The 26,022-nt window shown below is 36.9% G+C and overlaps 1 protein-coding gene across 1 annotated transcript in view; it reads left to right on the top strand.

The window, feature by feature from the left end:
- The window catches only part of CTDP1 (CTD phosphatase subunit 1), a 114,452-nt gene that overhangs the window by 14,779 nt on the left and 73,651 nt on the right, over positions 1 to 26,022 (top strand). Inside the window, exons 2-8 of the mRNA XM_075052092.1 lie at positions 2,391 to 2,474; positions 5,598 to 5,691; positions 7,162 to 7,290; positions 8,636 to 8,786; positions 14,959 to 15,049; positions 16,163 to 16,329; positions 17,927 to 19,012. Coding sequence (XP_074908193.1) covers positions 2,391 to 2,474; positions 5,598 to 5,691; positions 7,162 to 7,290; positions 8,636 to 8,786; positions 14,959 to 15,049; positions 16,163 to 16,329; positions 17,927 to 19,012 — 1,802 coding nt within the window. The remainder of the gene's footprint in view (positions 1 to 2,390; positions 2,475 to 5,597; positions 5,692 to 7,161; positions 7,291 to 8,635; positions 8,787 to 14,958; positions 15,050 to 16,162; positions 16,330 to 17,926; positions 19,013 to 26,022) is intronic.

Genomic DNA, 26,022 nt, shown 5'->3' with positions numbered 1-26,022 from the left:
CGTTACCTCGGATCCAAAGTAGAGAATGCCTGAAGATGTTTTGGCTTCTAAGCTGGCATCGAAAGACTTTTTTCCTGAACTGTCGAAAAAGAATCAAATTGGGGTAAAAGCTCAGTCAATGTAAACTCTTGTGCACATTTCTGTAGCTTGTATCATGGGGGTTTTTTGGCCTTTTAGGTGTCTGTAATTTCAGATTAATACACTGAACACAGGTTGAAGATGAGCAATTCTGACATGGTCCTTAGTGTGAGTTGGCAGCCTAAAAAGGAGCTTAGCGATGTATCAAGGTAAAAGCAAGACAGACATGTTGTCAAAGGGAGGGAAGAGAAGAAGAGTTAAATGAAATAACGCAAATGTAGCAGGATCAGAGGAGAACTAAATAATCAAAGAACGAATTGCTGATAGTGAAGAGCCACAAAAATAGCTTGTCTCTTGTGCAGTTCTTGTACAAAAACAAGACTGACTACTTATTATTTGTTTTCTGTGAAATACATACCGCATTTAAAAAAGGAGATCTAAAATGCTTACACAGAAAGAGGAGGTGTAATTTCCAAGCAGATGATGACTGCGTCAGAAGGAAATAGATCTGTACTTTTGTAAATGGGAATACTGGTAGTATGATAGCTTGTGGAGACTTCTCTTTAAACCTGACCTGAATCTAGTTTTTACTCTCAAAGAGGAAAAAACCTTCCACATGGGCATCAACTGCAGTTTTGTTAGTAGAGTCATCAGTCTTCTGGTCATTGAGAAACAAATGACACACTAGAAGTAAGCAGTTGCAGGTGTCATTTGGAAAGTGGATGAGAGATTTGAGCGTGCGAAACAGTTTTCTTTCTGGTGCCGTCTGCTTATTGCAATGCAGACTTGAAGCCAAAGAGAAACTCTACAACCAGTTTATGAAAGAGCCTGGATTTGGGTTTTTTTTAGCTGATTGACTTTTTTATTTTTACTAAAATATTAAGAGAGATGCTGCAGCTCATGGTCACAGGGCTGGGGAAATTTTGTAGTGGTTGAACTATATCTACTTATTAGAGTTTTTTAAAAAAAAAAAAGCTTAGTCTGAAAGATCAACTTCTTCAACTGTATTGAAGAAAATGGAAGAAGTGTCTTGTCATGACTGTTCAAGTAATTGAGAGAAAATAAACGACAATACTTTCAAGACCCCGGATTTTGAGAACTGAATTTGAACAAAGGAGCACTTTAGTTGGATCATTCAACTGAAAAGCAGACTTTGTCTTCTAAGCAGTTTGGAATAGTAAATGTCACACTTCTCTGCATTTCAAGCTCTACTTTCTGGTTTGTTTTGGCCATTGTTTGGAAGAAAGAATAAAATATCCTTTTGCACATCTTTATTTTAAAATGTGGTAATCCAAGGCTTAAGGATCAAAAAATTAAATACTTTTCTGAGAAGACTGAAGCAACATATGTTTCTGCTCTGACACAAGAAAATAATAAAATAAGATTAAAACACTATAGAACTTGTCCCTCTGTACGTGGCACTGGTGAGGCAGCACCTCGAGTACCATGTTCAGTTTTGGGCCTCTCACTACGGGAAAGACGTTGAGGTGCTGGAGCGTGTCCAGAGAAGGGCAACCACGTTGGTGAAGGGTCTGGAGCACAAGTCTTGTGAGGAGCGGCTGAGGGAACTGGGGTTGTTTAGTCTGGAGAAAAGGAGGCTGAGGGGAGACCTGATCGCTCTCTACAACTACCTGAAAGGAGGGTGTAGTGAGGTGGGTGCTGGTCTCTTCTGTCAAGTAACAAGCGATAGGACAAGGGGAAATGGCCTCAAGTTGCTCCAGGGGAGGTTTAGGTTGGATATTAGGAAAAATTTCTTCACCAAAAGGGTTGTCAGGCATTGGAACAGGCTGCCCAGGGAAGTGGTTGAGTCACCATCCCTGGGGGTATTTAAAAGACGTGTAGATGTGGTGCTTGGGGACATGGTTTAGTGGTGGACTTGGCAGTGTTAGGTTTGTGGTTGGACTTGATGATCTTAAAGGTCTTTTCCAACCTATATGATTCTATGATTCTAAAGTTTCCATATTTGATTTTCATTACTGTGTAGCTCAGTAGCGTATTAATGGAGAGTTGTATCTAATTGAATATAAACTGTTTCTGAACAAACAATGCTTGTTTTGTTAATACATTGAACTTCTTTGCCACACTAAGGTTAGAAACTGACATCAATATATGTTTTGGTGACTTTTAAAGGTGTGAAATTGAATAATTTGAATACTTGGTGTCTTTTTCCCCATGTTGTGGGAATGTATCTTAGGGGGCTGGCACTCAAATCATAACTGGAAATTATTCTTTGAACTCTTTTCAATCTGCAGTCATTAATCAGAGTGTCTGAAATCAGCCTGCAATAAATGGAATGCCTACTTCTTTTTCAGGGGTGTCTTGGTGAGACTGGAAGGATGCAGCCATCCTGTTGTGATGAAAGGCTTGTGTGCAGAATGTGGCCAGGACTTGACTCAGTAAGTATTCTCAGCTCTCTTTTCCAACTTCCTTGCTTGTAATTAGGGATCCAGGCTCTTCCTTCTGTCATTTACTTCTTTGCTTCTCTGTTCTCAGTCTTGGTAGTTGTGAATCATACCTATAAGGATATCTGTGAAGTTGTAGATACTAGCAGGGAGGGAGAATAGTATTCATACAGCCTAACATAAGTAGGTCTACTCAGAGTGCTACTATAAGGAAAGTTGAGAGGGAGTTTCCTCTAGAAGTTAAATTTCAGCATAAAGGCTCACATTTGCTTTAAAAAAAATATATCTATTGAGATTGACTCATGAAATTATTGTTTAAAGTTGAGTGGTCTGAATATATTAATTCTTGATCACATTATTAATATTGTAATCATTTAATAAAGTGTATTTCTCTACTGAATAATTGCGGCTTGTAGGCAGGAATCTGTGTTCGTTGTGGATAAAATCAACACATGAAGAGGAAATAGGCAAGATCTGTGCTGCTGTTGCAAAGTGTCTTAATTTACTTTTGCTATTTACATAAGGCACTTGTTTTGTTACCCTGAAATTTTCAGATATGTGCCCTCTTTCTCCTTATATGTCACTGTAGTCACAGATATATTATTTAGAATTATATTTCCTTTTAGCCATTACAGGGATTCATAACTAGGAATATGGGTGAATAAGATGCTATGACGGTACTTGAATTACAGTCCATGTTACAAATTTATGACTTAATAACTGCGCACACTCTCTTTCTGTGGAGATAAATGTAGGGTAACTTACTACCTTAAGTAGAAAATGTAAAGAGCATGCATACAGACATAAATTATCATCACAGTGTATCTGACTTTGCTTTCTATGTACTTACAACTGAGGCTGAGAGTTGTAAGGTGTGTCAACAGTGACTTAATAAACCTAAGAGTTTTATCTGTGCAGGTGTAAATAGCTGTGAGGTAATACCAGTCTCATTTATGTGACCTTGCTTCATTTGTACTGTGTCTGAATGGGAGCTAGCTTGTCTCCAGTGCTTTCAGTTTAAGCGTTCCGTACTGTTTTCAATTTTTTTGTGAAATATTCTGCTGTGGAACTGAAGGAATTTAAGCCTCTGGCCAAAAAGAAGGCAAATGCAAAAGATGACTGTATTTCTTTTTTGCTCTGCTTCATTGCTAATACAGTTGGTAAAGAGAATGTTTCTTAGGCTTATCAAATTACTAATTCAACAGCTGTTTTCCAAAATGCACTGTATAGTAGCCTGGATTTTAGAAAGAATGTTGCATGCTCATTTCATTTGGAAGGAAGTACTTTGGTTTTATTTTAATTTACACTCATTATTAAGAATTATTTTGTGAACATTATCGCATAAACCAGCACAAGTGGACTGAATATCGAAAATGTTACGCAATAGGTAGCCCAGTTAATGGTTGGCTATAACCTTTAATGAAAAGTTGACTGTTAACATTTTGTAAACAAGTATTATTTGGCAAAACAAAATACCTAACAAAAAGCTAGGATAATACTGAATACGGCTTTGCCTGCCCTGAATGAATATTTGATTTGAGGTTTGAATACAGTCACATCTAAATATTGCTATACTGCTATTATTTCACTAAAAATTTAAATAAATTCAGCGTATGTGGTGAATTCAGTTTTCTCAGTTAATACTCCTCTACTTCAGTTGTCTTCATTTATACAAAATGGCTTATACATCTGCAAGAATGTGTTAGGTCTGGTGAGCCTATATCAGAAGACAATTCAAAACCATCAATGCTTTTCTTGATTGAACAAAAGCAAGTACAGCCAGTTCACTGCCACCTTGTTGGGTGTTAGTGGTACATCCTTTCTGTTAAACAATTCTTATGCTCATTCAACAAATGGTCTGAAAGGAGGTCATATTTTTTAAAGGCTCATTTAAAGTACCATTCAGTATTATATATAAGAAGTGTTCTGAACTCTGAAGCAAAGAATGCAAGATGCTAAAATGTGTATGTAAACTGTGTACCAAATGAAATCCGTCTTTCGTTTCTGGGTATCAGTGCTTCCAAACACTATGGTACAGTAAAAGCATATCTGTCTGTGATTGTGTCTGCTTCAACACAGCTCAGTAATTTTTTCTCAGGAGCTTGCTTGTCATGAAGTGAAAGCTGGGTGAAGTTTAACTCTGGTTGTAGATCTAATACCAAATTTTGTCCTTGGTAGAACAGGTACTTGGGAGAATTAAAAGATGTGCATGTGTCACAGAGGACAAAATTTGTACAGTAGTATTTTTAATGTTGGTGAACTGTAAATAATGTCTTTAAAATTAGATATCGGAGTTCACAATAAATTGATCTATGTAAGCTGGAAGCTAGCGATACTGACACTATGTGGGGTTACTTGGTCAGTTTTCAATGAATTTAATATTTGTGTGTGTACATACACACAGACACATTCTCTCATATATATATTTATGAGGATGGTACCTATTCTGTATGTATTAATATTTAGCTGTATATACCTCCATCTATATATCTTATGGGTATGTATACAAGTAAGGCTGTATGTGTGATAGTATACACATAAATAAAATAAATACAGGCACACATGTAGTACCTCATTCTGTTTGTGCTGAAGGGAAAAAGCATGTATAGGGATTTTTTTGGATGCTTTTCTTGAAGCGGCAGCCACATGCAAGTCTCTGTTATGCATAAAGAATACCTTTGCCTGTCCTTTGCTTAAATTTATTTCATAGTCTGGCTTGGAGAAAAGTAGGTAATTGCATGCTGAGTGATTACAAAAAAAGGAAAGGAATACTTTTAAATTTTAATGGTTTAGTAGTGATCTATGCATTGATTGGCATTAGAAAACACTTACAAGCTGTCTGTTTCATCTTAGTGTCATTTTTCTTGAAATAATTATATGGAAGCACAACTAATTACAGTGACTTGCAAGGTTTTTATGGTGAGCTGCTTTGATCTCTTTCTCCGTTTTGTTCAGTAACTTGCATTAACAAGAATTTGAATTAATGTATTAGTCAAAATAGCTCTTTTTAGTCATAGTTTTTTGGTGGTGACTAGTTTGATACTACAGATTTTAGTGTGTTCAACTTTTCACTGAACTATTGCTCTCTTTTGATGCTTCTTTTCCCTGCATCGTTAGGATACGAAGCAAGAATGGAAAGCAGAATGTGCCATTATCCACAGCAACTGTGTCTATGGTTCACAGTGTCCCAGAACTGAAAGTTAGCTCTGAGGTAAGTACCATCATGCTTTCTTTATTCATACGTTTCACTGTAGCTCCACGGTTGAGAAGCATAATTATAGGAGTTTCTTCAGTGTTGTATACGCTTCATACAGAAAGTTTGGCTTCCCTTTGAAGAGGAATTTGGTGTTGAACATCAGTAGCGCAGGGTTTTTGTGTGTTCACCCTAACGCAGATTGATTGCTAATTAGGTTTTATAGTGTTTTTTTAGAGCTGTGCACTGAAAAGATGGCACTTCTGTGACAGCAGCCTGAAAACTTAGTACTTTAATGGTTTTGTCTCCAAGAATGAGCAGTTTGTAGAAAATTCAGTTTCCACTAGCTGAAATGTGTTCAAAGTTTGCAATGTCTTTGAACCCTAGCTTCGCCCTTCACCTTGAAATTGGTCCCACTAGATATAGTAAAGCTAGTTTGTTTGCAACTTACCTGTATGTTAAACTTATTTCATGATTTTTCAAATATTCCATTCAGCTGAGTTATCAAAAGATACTTTTCATCCCTCAGTTTCTTTAGAGGAAAAAGTATGTTTATTTTGACGATAAACATTTTATTTATCTTTCTTACCAACTTGATCCTTTTTTTTACCTTTTCATGTTGCTGCTTGTTCTGTTCTTTTTTTTTTTTGTAACTCTTCAGAGAACACCAATGAGAAGAAATATGAAAATATAAGCAGCTAGAAGTGTCCCCATCATAGAGGAGTGTTTCAAAGGGCAGTTTGCACTTGACTCCTGCTGCTTTGTAACGCTCCACTTAACTTTGCCTTTAAGTTTACCTGTCTCGTGGGTAACACGGCAGCTTGCTATCAGAAGTGGTTAAAGTGAACACAGAGCTTAATGTGGTACTTTGAAAGTTTGTAAATATGCACAAGAGGAGTAAACTTCGGCTCAGATTTACTGGAGTATAAGGTCTTTGATGTCAGTGCCCACATAGAGCTACATAGTCTTAACTATTTATGTCTGGAGTCATGTATTCTTTCATCTTAGGTTGACAGTTACAGTTATTTCTGTCTTTAGCAGCTTCAGTTTTATATGCAGCCTAGTGTTGTCAGCCATATTGTACCTAATTGGTACGAAATTGCTGAACGCAGTAGCCAAAGGTTTCAGACCTACTGATGAACTTGTCCTTTGTGTACCCCAAAGCTACTGCAATTTTGTTTCAAGACTCTTGGCCTTCAATTAGTTTGGTGGTTACTTATTTATTAAATTTGGAAGTTGTTGTGTTGAGTTTATCATTTTTAAGAGTTACTAGTGTCACAAAGATCTGAGAGTAGACTTTGGGAATACGTTGTTTTTTTTCCTGTAGAAAAATTGCTGACAAAGCTGCCATCACTACAGTTATGTTGAAGCATCATTTCTTATGCAGTTAGTTTGTAGCAGAACTTCTCAAGTTTACAATACACAAAAGGCAGTAAACCTGATTTCAGTTCTTCTAAGCTAAGCTTAGTTGTGAGTATTTTGTTACAGCAAGCTGAGCAGCTAGGAAGAGAAGATCAACAGCGACTACATCGAAATCGAAAACTGGTGCTCATGGTAGATTTGGACCAGACATTGATCCATACTACAGAACAGCACTGCCAACAAATGTCTAATAAGGTAAGTAATAACTTTCAAGCCAAAGTAATGACAGCAATATTTCTAACTATTTAGATGATGGTTCTTTAAGAAAACATTCTGTGGTTAGGTAAAATTGTAGTTGAAGACTAACAGAAAATGAGAAATAAGTCTTCTGAAATATGTTCCTTTTTTCTCTACATTTAAATTGACGGTTTGTTTTCTTCCATTTATGCTTTCCTGCACTTTTCCATTCCAGTCACTTTAAGCGAGAAGTTTCAGGTAGCTATTTTTAATCTCTGCTTTCCTTCCTCTACGATTCACAAGCTGAGCACTCAGTACTGAGACTTTTTTTCCCCTCCAAGTCTGAGGTGGTTATAGTGAATTAGTGTTCAAAGTCCCCTTTGGGATAATCCTGTGTGTTACTACATCTGTCATTCCATGAATATGTCTAGTGATTTTTTTTTTCTCTTCAGTTTTGTTTTTTGGGGGGAGTTTGGGTGTTGCTGTTTAATTTCTTCATTAAACACTTGTCATTGAACTGATAGGGACTATTGGCTTGTAACATTTCCAATTTGGAAACTTTAAAACAAGAAGCACATTGGAATGCGTCTACAGTGTCTCGTACAGGAGGATGCAAATTCAAACTCCGGTGTCATGCAAACTGTGGTTGCTTAGTTCCTCTTTTTTTCCACTTGCCATTCTCGCATGTCCAGTACGTTCAGCGTGTGTTCACACCTGCTAGCAAAAACCAAGCTGTAAATGTACTTTGCAATTGAGAGGAAAGGGAACAGTGAATATTCAGTTTAAAGATTAAAATATCTTCTGTATTTGAAAGGCTACATCTTCATCTGTATAAATGCATGGTTTGAAGAAAAACTTCTTTTTAAAAGATTTTGAGATTTTTAACTGGGACCTTTATCTGCAAACTTCCTTCCTGGTTTGCTATCTGATGGTGTTCTTCCACAGACATAATATTTTTTCATCCAACAAAGTCTTTATCTGAGCTCAATATGTACTGAAGCTATCTGAGTGAAGTAGACTGAGTAGTACTGATTGGAGTGAGATCCTGAACTTTCTAAGAAATTTCTCAAGTTGCTTTTTTCAGATCGGTTTGCTGTAAGTAAAGATTTGAATGAAAGTTACCTTGATCATAAACTTTTCAACAGTGCAGCTTCCTGCATTTCAAAAACTTAGTGTTGGACTGCCTGGCACAGAGCAAGAATGGGCTTTGAATTTTATTCATCCACATAATCTTTGTGGCTGAAACTTGCTTTAGCCTAGTCAGATGAAATAAAAGTAGTGGAAGTGATGGAAGAGGACACTTCTGGAATGCTGGCATTTTTGTTTGGTATTTTGGTAATATGAAACATGCTTTTTCTTCTAGGGAATATTTCATTTCCAGTTAGGTCGAGGTGAGCCTATGTTGCATACTCGGTTGCGTCCTCATTGTAAGGAATTCCTGGAAAAAATTGCCAAGCTGTATGAATTACATGTTTTTACTTTTGGCAGCAGACTGTATGCACATACAATTGCAGGTGAGTAGTATATTACATTTAACAATATTTACATAATCAGCCTTCGTACTCCTATAACTAGTTTCCTTTCTGTGGTTTTTTACAAATATTTGTTCTTTGTTTTGTGCAAAAACACTTCCTAAATAGTCCTGTAAGCAGAATTCTTGGCTCGTTTGCAAGGCAGTGCCTGTATGGCCTGTAATTTTAAAAACAATCCATTTTTTCCCATCAGACATGCTTTTTTTGCTTCCCTGATGGTTGCAGAATCAGATTGTGGCATGACAACTAGTGCATTCCTATTGAATCAAGTAAGAAATTATGCTGATGGGCTCTAAAAATGATTTCCAACATCACTTGTCTTAGAAATCTAAAGCAACAGTTCCATAAAAATCAACAAAATGAAATTATCTCCCCCTGTGGGGAACACTACCACCACCGCTTGCTGTTTCCTTTCACCAAAGGAAGTTTGGCTGCTATAAATCAATTCACAGCAGTTCTGTGTGTATCCTGGAGCCAAGATGCACTTATTTGAGAAAGAGCACAGATCTAGCAGTATTTTCATATGTTCTTCTCACGAACTTAGAAATATTTTCTCCTAGTAACTGAAAACTTGCATTTAAACTATAGCAATAGTAGTCTATGGTGTGGGTCACTGGCTGAAATTTTTTTTTTTTTCCCAACAAGCATAAAAGAAACCTACCCTGTTATGCAAGCATATGGGTCAGATTCATGGTAGGAGTGTGACCATGTGTTTAAACTGTAAAATTGGCTTTCATCCATCTTAAGTCTTCCTTGACAGAATAGCATTTTCACCTCAGACTTTCCTTTATTAAGTCCTGTCAGACTAAGACAATATAATTAACAATGTTTTAGGTTGTGACTCTGCATGTCAAACTGTCGTTGCTGCTGTTCCATGTCTCCTACCTTTAAGTTGTCTTTCACATCTGCTTTTTTTGTGTCTTGTTGCCATGCATGCCTCCAGCAACGCTATGCCAGCAATCCCACTTCTTGGCAAGAAAGGAAGATTCCAAAATAGTTAGGGAGCTAACTATCCTAGTTAGCTCTAGAACAGTTTAGAAAAGAATTGTGTAATTAGAGAATTCTTTATGCATGTTAAATAAGCCACAGAAGATGTTTGTAATGGCAAATACAAGAGGCTTCTGTAATCAGAAAGTGATACCTATTTGTGGGCTCCAACTAATCTCCTTGAAAGAAAGTTCAGGAGAAGCATGTCCTGTCCTGCCCATCCAAGTGAACATTTCTACATTACTCAATATTTATTGGCTGAGTTGTTTGAAGAATCTTCCTAAAGCTTTGTCAGTCTCACTGCTGGATTAGATATTGTGTACTGCTAATGCATTAACACTTTTTGTACCCTGCTGTCCTTAAGAGTGTGGTTATTTCTTGTGTAGCAAAAGGGGAATGGTTTTCTTGTACACTAGGTCTAAATACCTGGTAGTAACAAATCGGGTGGGCAGTCTTCCTCAGTTGGATCTATGTGCCAAAATCTGCACGTGGCCTAAGGTCAGAAGACGTATAGCAAATATGCTTTGGAGGCAGGGAGAAGAATGAGTTGCAGAGGTAGTTAACTCATGATATGTAAGTGCTTTCCAATGGTTGATCTTCTCTCAACATGTGATTTGGTCCTGTCTTTGCTCATTTTAATGTCTGAGCTAAAATTTGGATTACCCTGCAGTCCTCATGCTGGCACAGACTGATACTTATAATGTGACAAGCCTCTTTGTGGGCATCATACTTGAGCTGCTCCATCTGTTCTGTAGAGGAAATAACCACCAAATGAGCAAATTAGGGTATTGCTGCTTCCTGACATCCCCAGACTTCTGGATTTTTGCCTGAAGCTATCTAACCTCATCAAAAGCATTCAAACTAGAAGTGGATTACTTGTACAGTGATGATGATAGGTTCAGCTGAAATATGTTGGTATGGAGAAACAGTTGATAGAGCCTTTGGTCCCCATACTTACCTGTGTGACCAAGATGCAGTAACAGAGAAATATATAGCTAATACATACAGAGAACACTTGATGGCAGTATTGGTTAAATGATTTCTCAGAGAGAGCTGTCAGTTTGGTATTTTACCGTTATCCCTATGTTACATAAAGGAAGGACTTTTAATAAAATGCTGGGAATCTTTTTCATAAGAAAAAGGTTGTTTTCTTAGGCTCTCTGTATACATCCTATATTTCTTTGTGAAATCTGAACTCTAAGCTGCTCCCTCCATGTCCTGGAAGTCTTTTTCCTCATTTAGCAAACGGATGGCATCTTGTCAGTCCTTTTCTCTCTTCCCACCTGACTCCCATCAGCTGTTAAGTGGGATTAGCTGATATTTGTAAACACCATTTATGTCTGCTGAAGTCATTTATCCTAAACCCTTTCTTATTCTAACACATTTACAAAGTAGTATCTTGTAGTATTTTTATGAAGATGAGTTCTAGATTTTGTAATCTAGAGCTTCCTATAGTATTTCTCTTCTATGTAATTATTTTATCCATTGTTACTTAATTATTTTTTTTTCCTACTCTGCATAAGAGAAGTTCGGTGTATTTAATACTGAAGACAGCTTAAATGCTGGTTGTAGAAGTCCATGCCACTGTGAATTTTGAGTTCAGAGGCCACTAGGCAACTTTAATTCAATGGGAAATCACTCTTCAGATTTATAGTGGAATTTAGAAAGTAGGGCTAAGTTGAGGGCATTGATATGTATGGTTTGTTACAGCAAGTATATTACAGTATGTATTTCAATAAATGACAGAATAAGTGCATATACAGAATCGCTGGTGTGTGAAGGTCTCCAGTGCTCTTGAAAGATGGGATCAACAGCTCTTTCCAGGTTCTAAAGTAGGACCTAAAGTAGAACTGGAGGTGACCTGATTCTTCAGAAATTCAAGTTTAGATTCATTTTTAAAAGGACTTCTTCAAATTCACATTGGATCCTACTGTTATATCACTTCTAGGAATTGCTACTTAACTCAATCTGTCTCTAAGATTTGAGACTTCCCCAGTATGAGTTAGTTACTTTTAAGCATTGTATCTTACGATGTTTTGGGGTTTTTTTTAACTTAACTTTACTAGTCTAATTTACAAGTTTGCTTTTTGAAGAGACTCTATGTAAGATCAGGTAACACAGCTTGATAAGAGTGTATGTGCAAAGACCCAGTCTGAGATACTGGAAAACAAACAACTGGAGGGAATAGTCTCTGCTAGGTAAGTCTACTGAATAGTCCCTTGTAGTATGGCAGTCAAAGGATAATGATAGTGTCTTCAGTTTGTTAAAGAAACTACTTAGAGGTGTACTCAGCACACTGTCTAATTTATGATAATAAATGGAAGCTCAGTTTTGCTTTGGAACAGCAAGTCTTTGTCTTCAATCTTTCTGACTTTTACAAAAGGCTTTAATTTTTTTAAACATGCTTACAAAATGAGAAATTCATCAACATTTATCCTTCTGCTGGAATGATTTGTTCAAAGTGATGCTTCAGTAAAAAAAGTTCTGTTAAGAAAAAAATCATTATCAACACTAAGGCAGCAAACTGTGACCATGATAATATTTCACTTTCATGTTTCTGTTTACTCAGTGAGGTTATACATAGAACTTTTCATTGCTCTGAAGTCACAAACTTGCAGTAAAATGCCCCCACAGAAAAGTGACATCATCTAAACAGAAGCTTTTTTGGTGGTCTGTTTTGACTTTTCTTAAAGAAAAAACCACCAATACTTTGGAAGGTATCATCAATTTGAAACCTGCAGCTTCATTGTTAAAGGTTAATATCCAAAGTGTACTATCATAAAATTCTAAACCTTGCAATACATAGGTTCTGAAAATATTTTTATTTTGAAGGTAGTAGAATTTTTCATAATGAGGGTTTCCCATTTCTTTTTGTTACTGAAAGCAGTATAATGATTAATTTTTTTTAATATAGAAGTTAAATCTTAGCCTTTACTTTTATCTTGGAGGGTGTATCTGCATCTACTTATTTTTAATGTAAAGTTTTTATTTCTTCAGATTTATGTTCTATTTGCAATCATAATTAAAAGTTAATGTTTTAACTAACAGTATGTGATCTAGCCACTTGTCATCTTGTTTGTTCTTGCATGGAGTAGAATCACTAAATAGGTTAGTGAATAGCCAATATAGCCTTTTCAAAGATGTAGAGATTATATTAACATACTGTTTAAGAAAGTGAATGAAGTGTTATCTGCCAATTCCCTGAAATGTGAAAACATTAGGATTATGTCTGTTATATTGATTAAATTGGCTAGGCAATGTCCAAAAGAAACCAAACAGTTGAAATCATGTAAAGACCTTCTTTCTTTAAAAGACTAGTGCGGTTTTCCATATTGCTGTTCAAGTAGCTTAGCTTTGAAAGACTCAAATCTCTTAAGATGGGCTTTTATCTTTGAGGGTGCATTTCTGGTGACCTGTATCCTCAGTGTATTTTTAGTGAATTATCTAGGGGGAAAAAGTATTAAAATTATTAAGTCTTCACCAAAGCATTATTCAAAAGCTCCAGAACACTACTTCATCTCTAATCCCTGGCAGCCAGGGTTTCTGTGTTTGGGCTTTCTTAGTTGAACTTCCCTTTTCTTACAGTTTTAGCTAGACAACTCTGCAACTAGAATGCCTCATTGTGGTTTTACCATTTAATCAGTGTGCTCCTGTCCAATGTAGTGTAGAGTCCCTGAGTATTCAGTTAATTAGTAGAAGAGAAGTTGGTTGGGGAGAACAGCAACTTGTATGAGAGCTTATGTAGTTTGTCAAAATATCTGTGTGTACAGCAATAAACCTTTGTAGCTAATTCTCTCAATTCATTATGCCTAGGTACTGCAAGGGTCTCACTACAGGGGATGATTCTACGAGTTTGCAGCAATTCTTAAGCATAGCCGGGTGAGTTAAGGTTGAACCTCTGTCCTTAACTCGGAATTTTCTTGCTTTTATGGGTTTTAAGTTATTCCAATTACACATTAATATGAAATACATACAGGATCAACTTTTCAGAAGGGATGACTGATTTTTTTAAAAATTTTTTTTTTTATTTATACCCTCTTTTTTTGAAGACCCAACTGAACATGCTCCTGGGAGCTGGACTTCTAAGAGGAGTTGAACATGTGTTCTAAGCAAATCTCAAAGCTCCTTGAAAGAAAATTAAAGTTGGTCCTTAGAGTCTGCAGTCATTTTGAACTCTGGTTCTGGCTATAAGATGGCCACCATTTAAAATGAAATAAAGTAAAACTTTAAAAAATTGTTCCCAGATAAGTATTGACTTGTATTATTTATAGGAATAATGAGAAGTTGATGCTAACTTCAACACAAATTCAGTAAAATGAAAACTTCAGATTAGCATGTAAAATGCCAGTTTCTTTCTAAGCGATTACGTGGCTGTCATCTGCTCATGAAGATGAACTTCATTATTGGAGGCTAGGTTCAGAAGCATGTGCATGTGTGTTTGTACACCCAAGTTACCATTTTTCCTAAATAATGGCATTTTATCTTGATTTAAGATCAGCTAGCACAGCTTCTCCTGTTTTGTTTTTGGTTTGTCTTTTTTTGTCTTTTTTTTTTTTTTTTTAAAGAGTGCAGTCAGAAAAGCTACTGCAACTGGGCCTAAATACTTCTAGGAATCCCAGGAGGATATATTCATTATATGTAAATATATTAAAGTAGTTGTTAGGGGTTCAACTTAAAACCTACAAATGCAAGAGCTCCGGCTGAAACTGTCCCTTAACTTGCCCATTGTGCTTAAGTATTGCAGCACATTGCCGACTCTTGTGAGACTTCTCTGCAGTCCCTAGGCATAATGAGCTAAGGAGAACATTTATCTTTAAAGAACCACCTGTAGAGAGATAAATGTAAGTTGCAAAAATCACGTGTGTCTATCACTTGCTATATCTCTTTCAGCCTAATTTATTTGGCTGTCACAAATTTAGTTATTTTAATTTCAATTTTGATGCTGTGTTGAAATAAAATGTGATGGGATTTTTAAAATTAATCCCACTGCATTAGTTTCAAATACTTGATCCACTGTACTTACCCTTTCTCCCATATAATATCTCTTACCTTAAAATGGTCTGTTAGTTAAACTGCTCTTGTACAAATTAAAACAGCTAAATTATATAGAACATAAACAAGGAACAAACATCTTGACCATTAACTTTTTAATTTCTTCTTTCAAAAGGATTTTTGGACCCTGAAAAGAAGCTTTTTTCTCACCGGATATTGTCAAGGGATGAATGTATTGACCCGTTTTCTAAAACTGGGAATCTTAGGTATGTATGTATGTATATATGTCTTTAATGCATTAAACAAAACAGGACAACAAAGACAGAATATGTTAAATATAATAAAAATTACTCCCTCTGTACTCAACATGTTCATAATCCTTCTTTATCTGCCTATTAAGTATCAACGCCATCTCAATAAAACTGACAAGTTACGCATTGCAGCATTTCATCTACTTATGTTCTGTGGTACTAGAACAGTAAGAGTAGGAAGTGGTGGCATGATGTTTTCTCTTACATTTTTTTATTCTTGTAATAACCATATTTCTACTTTATGGCTTGTGATCTTGTATAATGACTTGTATGTTGTGGTATTTTTTAATTAGACCAAAATTCTCAGTTTGAGGCTAATTAATATTATAATATCTAGTATTCTGGCTTTCAAATGTGCTATACATCTAGCAGCTTCCATCTAGAGCCTTGAATTCATATTCTAGTCTAAATTCAGGTTCTGATCTTTTTCAGAGAAGAAAGCCAAGATTTTTTTCTAGAAGACAGATATGTTTAGTATTTCATAAAGCTAGATTAAAAATGATTGCCCCCTCCCCATCTGACCATAGCAAATGAGAAGCTTTTTTCTTCTCTTGCTTGGTTTTCACATGCATGTGTATATCTTAAGTACTGTACCTCCTCCTTCTAGGTAATACAAGTATTAGTACTTTTTGCTTCCTTTGTCTTGGATTGAATGAGCCTACTCTTCAAAAACTGTTCTTGTGTCTTTTTCTTCTGTGCGTGTATATATATATAGTGTATTGACCATGTGATAGCTGGCTTTGGGCTTTTTGTCGACATAAACTGTGAAAACTAGACCGAAGTGTTGTAATGTTTTGTTCTTACAGAGGTTTGTTGGTTCCTATTTCTAGCTTTTGGGATAGAAATTTAAAGAAATAACTGTTTCCTTTTTTTTATTAACTTTAGTTAGTTTGAATATTGGAGTTTGAATTCTGTAATTTTAATACTGCTGATTTTTTTTTTAAGTTCATATATAAGCATGTCCTGCAGCCATGCTCATAATAAACCAGAACATCAACAGAAACTATTTTCATTGATAGTATTAATTTCTAAAACTGGGTTCATTTTATCAACTGTTTTGTCTCTTAGAGATCTCTTCCCATGTGGGGATTCCATGGTTTGCATCATTGATGATAGAGAGGATGTTTGGAAGTTTGCACCCAATTTGATAACTGTGAAGAAATATGTATACTTTCAGGGGATAGGAGATATTAATGCACCTCCTGGATCAAGAGAAATTCAAATGAAGAAGAAAGGTAATTATACAGTTTTAAAACTGCTTTTGCAGCCTTTTCCACTTTTCAAATGTGGTTGATATAAGACCACCACAGTGACTTATTAGTATTGCTGTTGTGCTTAGATGAGCAATCCTAGACTATTGTGCTCCTGCAGCATAAATGCAAGTAGCTTAGTAAAAGTGGACTATTCTTGTTGATAGCTTTCTTTTTGGTGGGTGACCACAGCAAAAGTGGAGTACTGGTAATAGCGTTTTGGCTGTTATGGCTGGAGATCTGACTTGGCAATACACCAAATTGTTCAAGAACATGTAGAGGAGGCCAGTTTCTGTCTTCCCCCCCTCCATGTAAAACAAGGCAGTTTTTTCTACCCTTTTAAGTCCCCTTCCCCACCCCACTTTGGAGCAATAGTTAATAAACTCTGATCTCAACATACTGCTGAAAATGAATGTTTTGATCTCTACTTACCTCCCTGCCTAAATCATGCTCGTAAAATTAGCATGGGATTTCTAGCATCTACTGAATGTGGTGTTCTGGCATTTGACGTGAGAACCTTATATTCAGCAGGGTCAGCAGTGTAATACAAATGGTGGATTTAGAAGGTATACATCACTATGCTAGTATTGGGGGCAAAATATATTTAAAAGAAAATGTCTAACAAAGAATTGTAGGGCTTTTTCCAGTTTAGCCAAGGGATTTTTTTAAATGTAATATGTGACATCACTCTTTTTCCCTTGTCAAACTAGAGATGCCCAATATGGAAACACTAATAATGTACTCAAACTGGATCAGGCCACTATGATGCGGGAGCTCTACACTTGACTGGTATTGTTACTTGTAGGGCAGGCACATGCACACACATGAGAGACAAAGTAGGGTGACTTCATCCAGTGTTCCTGCTGAATGTCTGTGTGCAAATTTCTGGATCTCTACAGTTTCTTTAATTGTCTTTCTCTTCTTCTGCAGACATCTGAAGACACATCCTAAAACTGTTTTTCTGCCTTTGAGTCTATTAACCTTTTACTTGTATTCCAGCAGAGTCTCAAATGAAGCTCAAACAGCGTCTTTGTATTGCTAAAATGTATATTTTTTTCAACTATTAAAATACAGTTATTTTGGCTCTGAAAAATAAGAAGTACATGAAAGCCATGGCGTTTTATAAAGGAAGTTTTTGTAGTCGTAGTTCTGGATTGGGACCTTCTGAAGTGAATTCAGCGCTATTTTTATTTCTTCTTTTTTTTCCTCCTCTGCAGTAATTTCATTGCCCTGAGGTGTAATCGTAAAACTCATGCTACAAAATAAATCCTTTAATGTTTGCGTAGTTAACAAATAATTACTTATGACCAGTGTGATTTTAAAAATAAAAAAAAAAGCTGTTTACACAGCTTCTTTACAAAAGTAAAGTTTCTTAGATTTGCCAGTTCTTTATAGTAAACATTGACACCTGAAGTATCTTAACAACTTTGAAAAGCCTAGTTGTCACTTCTAAACAGAGTGAAGTCTAACTGCATATGTAAACTGTGTGTTTAAGGCAAATTTTAAATTTTGATTAAGCTTTAAAAAAAACCTGAGAAAATATGTATGTATTTTATTTATTTCTTTCTTTCCTGTGTCTTAGTAAACCACTCTACAAAACCAGAGGCACTGGATTCAGCAGTGACATCAGCAAAAGATGCTGAAGAAATAAAGAATGTTATATGTGTGGAAGAACAAAGCAATGGCCTCAAGAAAGCAACAAAGGACACTTGCACTGCAAATGGAAGTACTTCTGTAAGCAGTGAAATGTCTGACTGGGATGTGAATTCTAGCGATAAAGTTAATGCCCGGGACTCTTTAAGTGATAGCACTGATCACAAAATGGACAGTGAGGTCACTAATGATTTGACAAATACAAAAGAATCTCAGATTTTTTCAGAACAAGTTGATAGAACAGTGATAGAGAAGCAGCAAACCCAAGACAAGACGACAAATGACTTGGACTTTGAACTGTCTAGTGACAGTGAAAGTGACGGTGGATTGGATACCAGAAAGTCATCCACTTCTGTATCAGATAGTGAGAATGAGGAAAAGAGAAGCTGGAAGAAATCCAAACAACCTCTTCAGGATGAAAATTTGCAGAAAGGCAGTTGCACTGATGTGAGTGAGAAAAAGGATGGTCTGGTGAACCATTCTGGGGACACACAATCTCTGCCTAGTGAAAATATTCACGACAAAACTGATCTTGAAGCACAAGAAGAAAGTGAACAGGAAAGCCTTTGTGATTTAGGAAATGGCTGTGCTGACAAGAAAGAAGCTGAAACAGAGTCTCAGAATAGTGAACAGTCTGGAATTACAATGGGTGAGTCCTTAGACCAGAGTATGGAGGAAGAAGAGGAGGAGGATGATACAGATGATGATGACCATTTAATATACCTCGAAGAGATCCTTGTGCGGGTTCACACTGATTATTACACAAAGTATGATAAATACCTGAAAAAAGAGATTGAGGAAATTCCAGACATCAGGAAAATAGTACCAGAACTGAAAAGTAAAGTGTTGGCAGATGTAACCATCATATTTAGTGGACTCTACCCGACAAACTTCCCCATTGAGAAAACACGGGAACACTATCATGCCACAGCACTTGGAGCTAAAATTGTGAAGAATCTAGTACTGAGTGCTGATGATCCTGACAAAGCAACACATCTCATTGCAGCAAGAACAGGTAGGTATAGGAGATTGGAGTTTTCCATCAGCTTTTTTCCTGTTACAGTTTATTCATGCTTTGAGCTGTTTTTTTGTATAACCTACAGGCTTTAATGTAACTCAGATTAGAATTGAAATTAAAGGGAAGATTCTTCTAAAACAATTTAGAAGCCTTTTTAAAAGGCCTTTTTTGCAGCTTTTTGATCAAGTGTGGCTTTTAAAAATTAAAAAGAGGACCTGCTAAATAACCTCTGATATAATGTGTCATGTCTCACTTTTTGCTTAAGAGTTGGTGATACTGAGTCTTTGACTATTAAAGATGTTGAATAGAAACTTTAACATTTGTCAGAGAAAAGTTTATAGTGGTCTTGCTATAAAGTTATCAGTGCTTTCTTTCTCAGTTTCTCAGATTTCACCTCTCGTGGTTCAGTTTCACTTTGTATGGAATTCAAACCAATTATCTTAAGAGACTGGAATCTTATTATACCCTGTCACTGCTCTGTGTGTAGCCTGTATATCTTTGTCTTGGGAGATGTAAGAGAGCTTAGCCTAACTTGATATGTCTTTCACAAAGCTGCCTGTTTTTACATAGCTATAATGGATAGGAATGTACCATTGGGTAGCTGCCATAGAAGAGCTAACAGGGTACCCCTAGCTTCTAGTACAAATTTTTTGTGTGCACCCTGACCCTTGTTTCTCTCATTGTTGGCCTTTTGCAGTTGCATGGAATCTAAATACCTGATAATCAAACCCATGAAAACCAAAAGTAAAACTGTATGGTTTAGATCATCTAAAACTCCTAGGTAGTTTTAGGACATCTAAAGATGTCCTAAGCAAAGAAATGCACATCCGCTACCCATTGGATTATTTTTTTCGTGACTCCTTGCTGTTCATGTAAGATTTTAGTACATGAGAAGCAGCTTTGTTTCATTGGCTTGTATTATAAAAGGATGGAGTATATTTTCACTGGCTGTTATATAGGCAAGTACTTTTCTCAAAGTATGTGTGACTTAAGAAATGGAACAAGCTATTTCTTATACAGCTGACCAGGAATCATTTCTTCCTGTTGAGAAGGGAGTGATAAAAAAAACCCTCCAATGTTTAGTGACTAAAAGGAGAATGTTGCAGTTCCTTAATTTCTACCCCTTTGAACATCAGTAGTGTTAAAAATCTATGGATTAAACCCAGCCAATTTATCACTATATTGTGATATGCTAATAAGCTATTTTTTTATTTATTAGCCAAAATAACAATAAGGCTGTATATTTGCTAGGCTAGTGTAAACTTACCTCGCTTGTCAGTTATCTCAGTGCACCCTTCGAGTGACAAAAAGCACAGGTAGCGTTTATTAAACAGTTGGTAAGGCCAACTGTAGCAAGAAGGGGCTGCAGTATTGACCTTGTCAAGTGGAATCAGAATGAGAACTGTACCAACGGACCTGCAGTGAAGTAGCAAGTTTGTATGAATTGTCCTGATGTAGATATACATTTAAGTAGTAAAAACAACCTAAAAACCAGGATAGGCTGGAGTGAGTTTTGTTGAGATTAGTTGGGATTCTGATTTGTGAAGGTGTGATAGTTGAAATAGCGAATGGGAAGTGTTAAAATGAGTGGATGCATCAGTTTGGGACTCCATCGTTTTATGACACTTTTGCTGAACAGCTCTTTTAGAACTGCGGGAATAGCAATACTGTTATCAGCAAAGATTTACACAAGTTTGTCATACTTCGTTGGAGACATAATAGCTGTCAATATAACTTTCATGTTTTTCCAGTTTCAAATCTTAAAATGCTTCATTTCAAAGTTGCTTTGTCTAACTTGCACTAGATGGCTTCTGAATGAGGTTGTACATTGGATGCAACTGTTGTGTGATGTGGTAAAATTGGTAGGATAAATGTAAATGAGACCCTCCCAAACATACGCATTTCTCTAGAGGAACATATGTTGAATAACATTATGTTAAGGTCCACAGCATGGGATAATGAGAAGCAGTTGAGACTTTTTTTTTTTTTGTGCTTGTTTTTGGAATGTACAGTTTGAGGAGGGTTGTATGTTTGTATAGATACATATACACATCCTTGTGTTCTACTTTTAGAAGCAAATTCTTCACTATCTGCACATTCTTAGTGAATCATCCACTAGGGTGATCTTAATAAGAAAAACTATTTTAACTTTAGGTTTTGATTACATTACATTAATGTGCTTTTACAGTATTTGAATTGAGTTTATTAACACATTTTCAGTGTTCTTTTGAAAAATAAATAAATTGAGGGGTGGTTCATATTTTTCCAGACTTTTTGTCAAGACCTAGACTCTCCTTCAAAATACCCATGTAATGTTGGTTTTGCACTTGATACTTAAAATATATTCAAATATTGCCCGCTAAACAAAACAAGAAATCACAAGAAGAATACTGTTCCTGAATTGCTGGGGTGAAAAGACTTTATTGTCAGTATGTAGAAGCTGACCTCTGCTTTTATTAAGAAAAGAATTGCACTAATTCTAAAAGAGGTAACTTGGCAAGTCTTTTCTGCCTAATGAGCAAGACTATTGTCACGTTTCATCATCACTTAGTTAATTATTTCTGTAACACTGGCAGTGAAATAGGGGGATTTAGAATAAAAAAACTATATTCTCCAGTAACCATTTTTTGTTAGATTCTCATGGATCGCTTGTGGTTCTGGTTTTGTGATGGGTTTTTATTTTTTCAGCCAAAGACTATACTTTCTCATCTCTGGTTAGATGGGAGTGGTTATGCTGTATCATCCTGATTTCATGAGGGAAAATCTGAAGTTTAATCAGAGATATTAAGGATATAAATTGTGTCCTGTCACAGCTGGATTTGTGATAATTCAGCTGTCAACGTGATTTTCATACTGATTCTCATGTGGTTAGAAAGCCAATTCTATAAGTCTCTATTACTGCCGGTAAGCCATACAAATACTGCGTCTCTGGCTCCCTTGGCAAACATCTGAAGCACTGTTTCATGTCTAATTGCTGGTGAAAGGGGGAAACAAAGGCATGTCCCTTCTTGAGCTTTGTTCAGAAGTCAATGACCCAAGACCCCTCCCTCCTTCCCTCCCTTCCTCTTTCTTTCTTTCTCTTTCTCTCTCTTCCCCCTTCTTTCTCTTTCTCTCTCTTCCCCCTTCTTTCTCTTTCTCTCTCTTCCCCCTTCTTTCTCTTTCTCTCTCTTCCCCCTTCTTTCTCTTTCTCTCTCTTCCCCCTTCTTTCTCTTTCTCTCTCTTCCCCCTTCTTTCTCTTTCTCTCTCTTCCCCCTTCTTTCTCTTTCTCTCTCTTCCCCCTTCTTTCTCTTTCTCTCTCTCTCCCCTTCTTTCTCTTTCTCTCTCTCTCCCCCACCCTTCTCCAATGTGCTTTTGAAAAGGTGATTTTTTAAAACATACCTGTCAGTTCAGTGTTTCTGGATGACCCCACTAACAACGGCAGACTTAGGACTCAAACAAGCAAGTTAACTTACATGTTTACTTTGCATTAGTTGAGCTGTAGTAAATGGCATATATTTTATCCGCAGTAGTGGTGGGGGTACGTACTGTTAGCTTTTGAGTTTTGAAGACAGAGGAAGAATTTGTCAGAGGAAATAAAAAGGAAAGAAGTCAGTATGAAACAGAGTATCCCCTATGTCTTGGAGTGATGGGTTTTCCCCCTGTGAAGTGACCACATCATAGCTTGGTGTATGGAATGAACAGCTAGTGAATACCATTTTGGATTTTATTTATAGCATCCTTGCCAGCCTATTGCAGTAAATAATTTAAATTTCTTTTATTCTTTGTATATACTTGTCTCTCTGCAGATAGGCAGCTTGTTTCTCTGTAGACACAGATAATACTCTGAATTCTGAAAATAAATAAATCCTTGTTATTAGGATTTTTTTCATTATATAGGGAGGAAAATACTACCTACCTGAATTACTGTAAAACACAAGGATCTTTGTATCATCTAATCAGCTTGCAAAAATCTGAGTGACTGAGAAAAGGCTACCCTGTAGTCCTTTCCGCTTACCTATGGGCTGCATAAATCTTACTTCAGTTTTTGAAACATCTGCTGTTTGCTTTAAGCAACAGTAAACTGCACTGGATGATGAGTTGTTATAGCTGTGTACACACTTGGCTAAGCAGTTACCACACTATTTCATAAACCTTGTTATGTTCCTTCCTGAACAGATGAAAGATACTGTTGTTGATTTTTGTATTGAGTTTTTGCTGGTGGAGCAGATAAAGCTGTTCAGTTCACTTAAAAATTATTCTAGTGGGGTAGGAGTGGAAATATGTCAGTTTAAGCCCTGAATTCTTCTTTTCTTTTTCAAAATATATTTAATTCTGTGTCTTTTGCTATACTTTGAAAGCTATATGGGAATTATTTCCTTACTTTTGGTGACTTTGGTTGCTTAATATCATAAATATCAGGTTGCTTAAAATACCGATTTTTATTATGAACTATGGCTCCTTCTATTCATCCTCATCTACCTACTTAAAAAATGCTTACTCCTGAGTCTGGCTTTGAGGTACTGAGAGAGAAGAGAAAGCTGCCAGCTGATGATGTCTTGTTAGTCTGTCCCATGACTTGGTGGGAGGTCTTCACCAGACATAGCTATGATGTGTCCACAGGTGGTTTTTTCCGAAGAATTATTTTCAAGGGCCATGTCTTTAGAGCAGTGCTTAATTGGATTTTTTTAAACTCAGGTACTGAGTAGGTAAGCTCGTTGCTTTTGCTGGTAAAGCACAGTGCAGCATTAAAGCTGAACTCTGGCCGTAGCCTCGGAACAGCACATCTATCACCATTTTGTGATCACTCAGTTCTTGTCGGACAAAGCACTGAGGTCTGTACCACTTGTCTTAGGCTAACATTGTTGGAGAAGAGCTTCAGGATTTGATCATAAATCAAGATTTATATATAATAATGGTCTGAAGAGAAATCAACTTTTAGCGATCAGATTTTCCAAGCAATGTCTGGCAACCTGGTTACGAACTGCCGTAAGGATATGTTGACTTTAGTGCGTTGGAATCAGGAGAGTGTTTGCGAGCGACTCCGGTGCTCGCTCCCCATCGTGTACTTCGGTTCGTCCCGGCACAGCCTCCAGCACGCACGCTGGGTTCCTCACGGGTGAGATTGAGTTGGAGGGCACCGTCAGCCGAGTGCTCACGGGCATTCGGCCCACAGGAGCGGGCAGAGCTGATCCAAAGCAAAACTCCCTGAAATCCACATGGGGTGGGCATTGTTCCTCCTCCACCCTTTTGCCCTGCGGATCTCCCTGTTGGGCTGCACTGCTTGGTAATGTGAACCTAGCCAACTATGCGGTGTAACATTTCTTCTTAGTCTTCGTAAACATACAGCTTAGGTCTCATTTATCTATGTTGCTTAAGTGCCTAGTGTGCTCCGTACTTTGGATAAGACAAAATAAACTTGCTGTAGTGAAATTGTATGTCCTGGAGAACAGCTGTAGAAGTTTATTGTTGCATTACTGATTTTGGTCACTTTTTTAGTAATGACTTGTCAAGATTAATAGGAGACTTTTTGTGTGTTTTCAACCTTTGTTTGCAAGTTCAAAAGTAGAATTGATGAGTCCCTTACCCAGGTTTGAAAATAACCTTTTCCTAATATTATGTGCTTTAGGCTGTATCCATCAGAGGGTAGATGTGATGAATTTGGACCCTACCAGCTTCATGTGGAAAGGCTTGTGTGCCTTTTTAACTTTTTGGAACGATTTTAGACTAGCATTTGAATTAAGGAAAGGTGGTTAGAGGAGAATAATGCAAAAAAGTAGTCCAGAAAAACAGTTTTTCTCTAAGTGATTCTTAGCCCAGCTAAAATCTGGATGATTCAGATGTTCCTAACTGCATCGTAAGTACTATTGCTTGGATGGATTAAAATTTTTCTGCTGTTTCTTCTTAATAAGCATACTTCCAAAAGGGGAAATTACAGTGGAGAAAGGGAGAGAAGGCAAGGATATTAAGTATTGCAGTACTATTTCTCCTACCCAGCTAAATTTGGTGTTCCACCAAATCTTGCTCTAAGAACATCATACGTGTGAAATCTTGATTTGTGAAGATGTCAGCTAGAAATAGAAGGCAGCCCCTGAGGTGACACGGGTGTATTACCTCATGCGATTTTCAGTACGCTGGAGCAAGCAATTGGCAGCTGCGCTTTAGAAACGGGGAGGAGGCAGAAAGCCTTGGTGCTGCAGGGGTGAGAAGGGTAAGGCTTTTGACCCTGGGGAGGTGGGTTTGGTTACACACCGGTCTTCGTGTCGCCGACTTTAGTTGTATGTTAATGGCTTATAACTTTCAGAGCTATTGTTTCAGAACCATAACAGTTTCATACGAAATAGTGCCATTTTGACTTTCATGTTTAAAAAGGCTTCTGTTGCAATCCTGTTGACTAGAAGAAGAATTTACTTAGCTCCTCAGCATACCTCCGGTATGAAAGGATCAGATACGCGTGAATGCAGAATGTGTATGTGTGCGGAACGGGCAGCAAGATGAAGCACCTGACAAATCATCAATGCGGAAATACGCGGTTTAAAAATAGTTGGAGGAAGCCATCTTCTCAAACAACTTCACAGATTTAACATGACGTGAAGGTACAGTGTTATGGTTTTGTTCAGGTTCCCCTGATGAAGTCCAAAAGGAGCAGCAATATCTTTAGTTGGGCGAATGGATGTACTACAGTATCAGATAAGCTTTTCTTCAGGGTATTGTAAGCACAGTCCATCTATGCAACTCTGGTTAACTGTTCTGTATGCTTACTAATGAAATCACATGCTATTGTATGTTGTATTCAATCAGCTCCAGAGTGGTTATGTGCAGGACAGTATTGCTAGTCATGTCTGATATTTGATTCAGTATCTAATAGCAGGCACAAGTACCTAAACTTCCACTGGACTTCTTGCATTTTGTTGCCTTTTCCCTTATGAACCTGATTTCAGCATCCTCTTTTATAACAGCTGTTGTCTTACCTCTTTGTTACTATGTTGTCATTGCTTTTCTCCTTTATTCTCAAAAGAAAGCATTTTCCA

This window comes from Buteo buteo, chromosome 20 (assembly GCF_964188355.1).
Source record: "Buteo buteo chromosome 20, bButBut1.hap1.1, whole genome shotgun sequence".
NCBI lineage: Eukaryota > Metazoa > Chordata > Aves > Accipitriformes > Accipitridae > Buteo > Buteo buteo.
The sequence above is the reverse complement of the archived record's forward strand: the minus strand, read 5'-3'. Positions and strand labels throughout refer to the sequence as shown.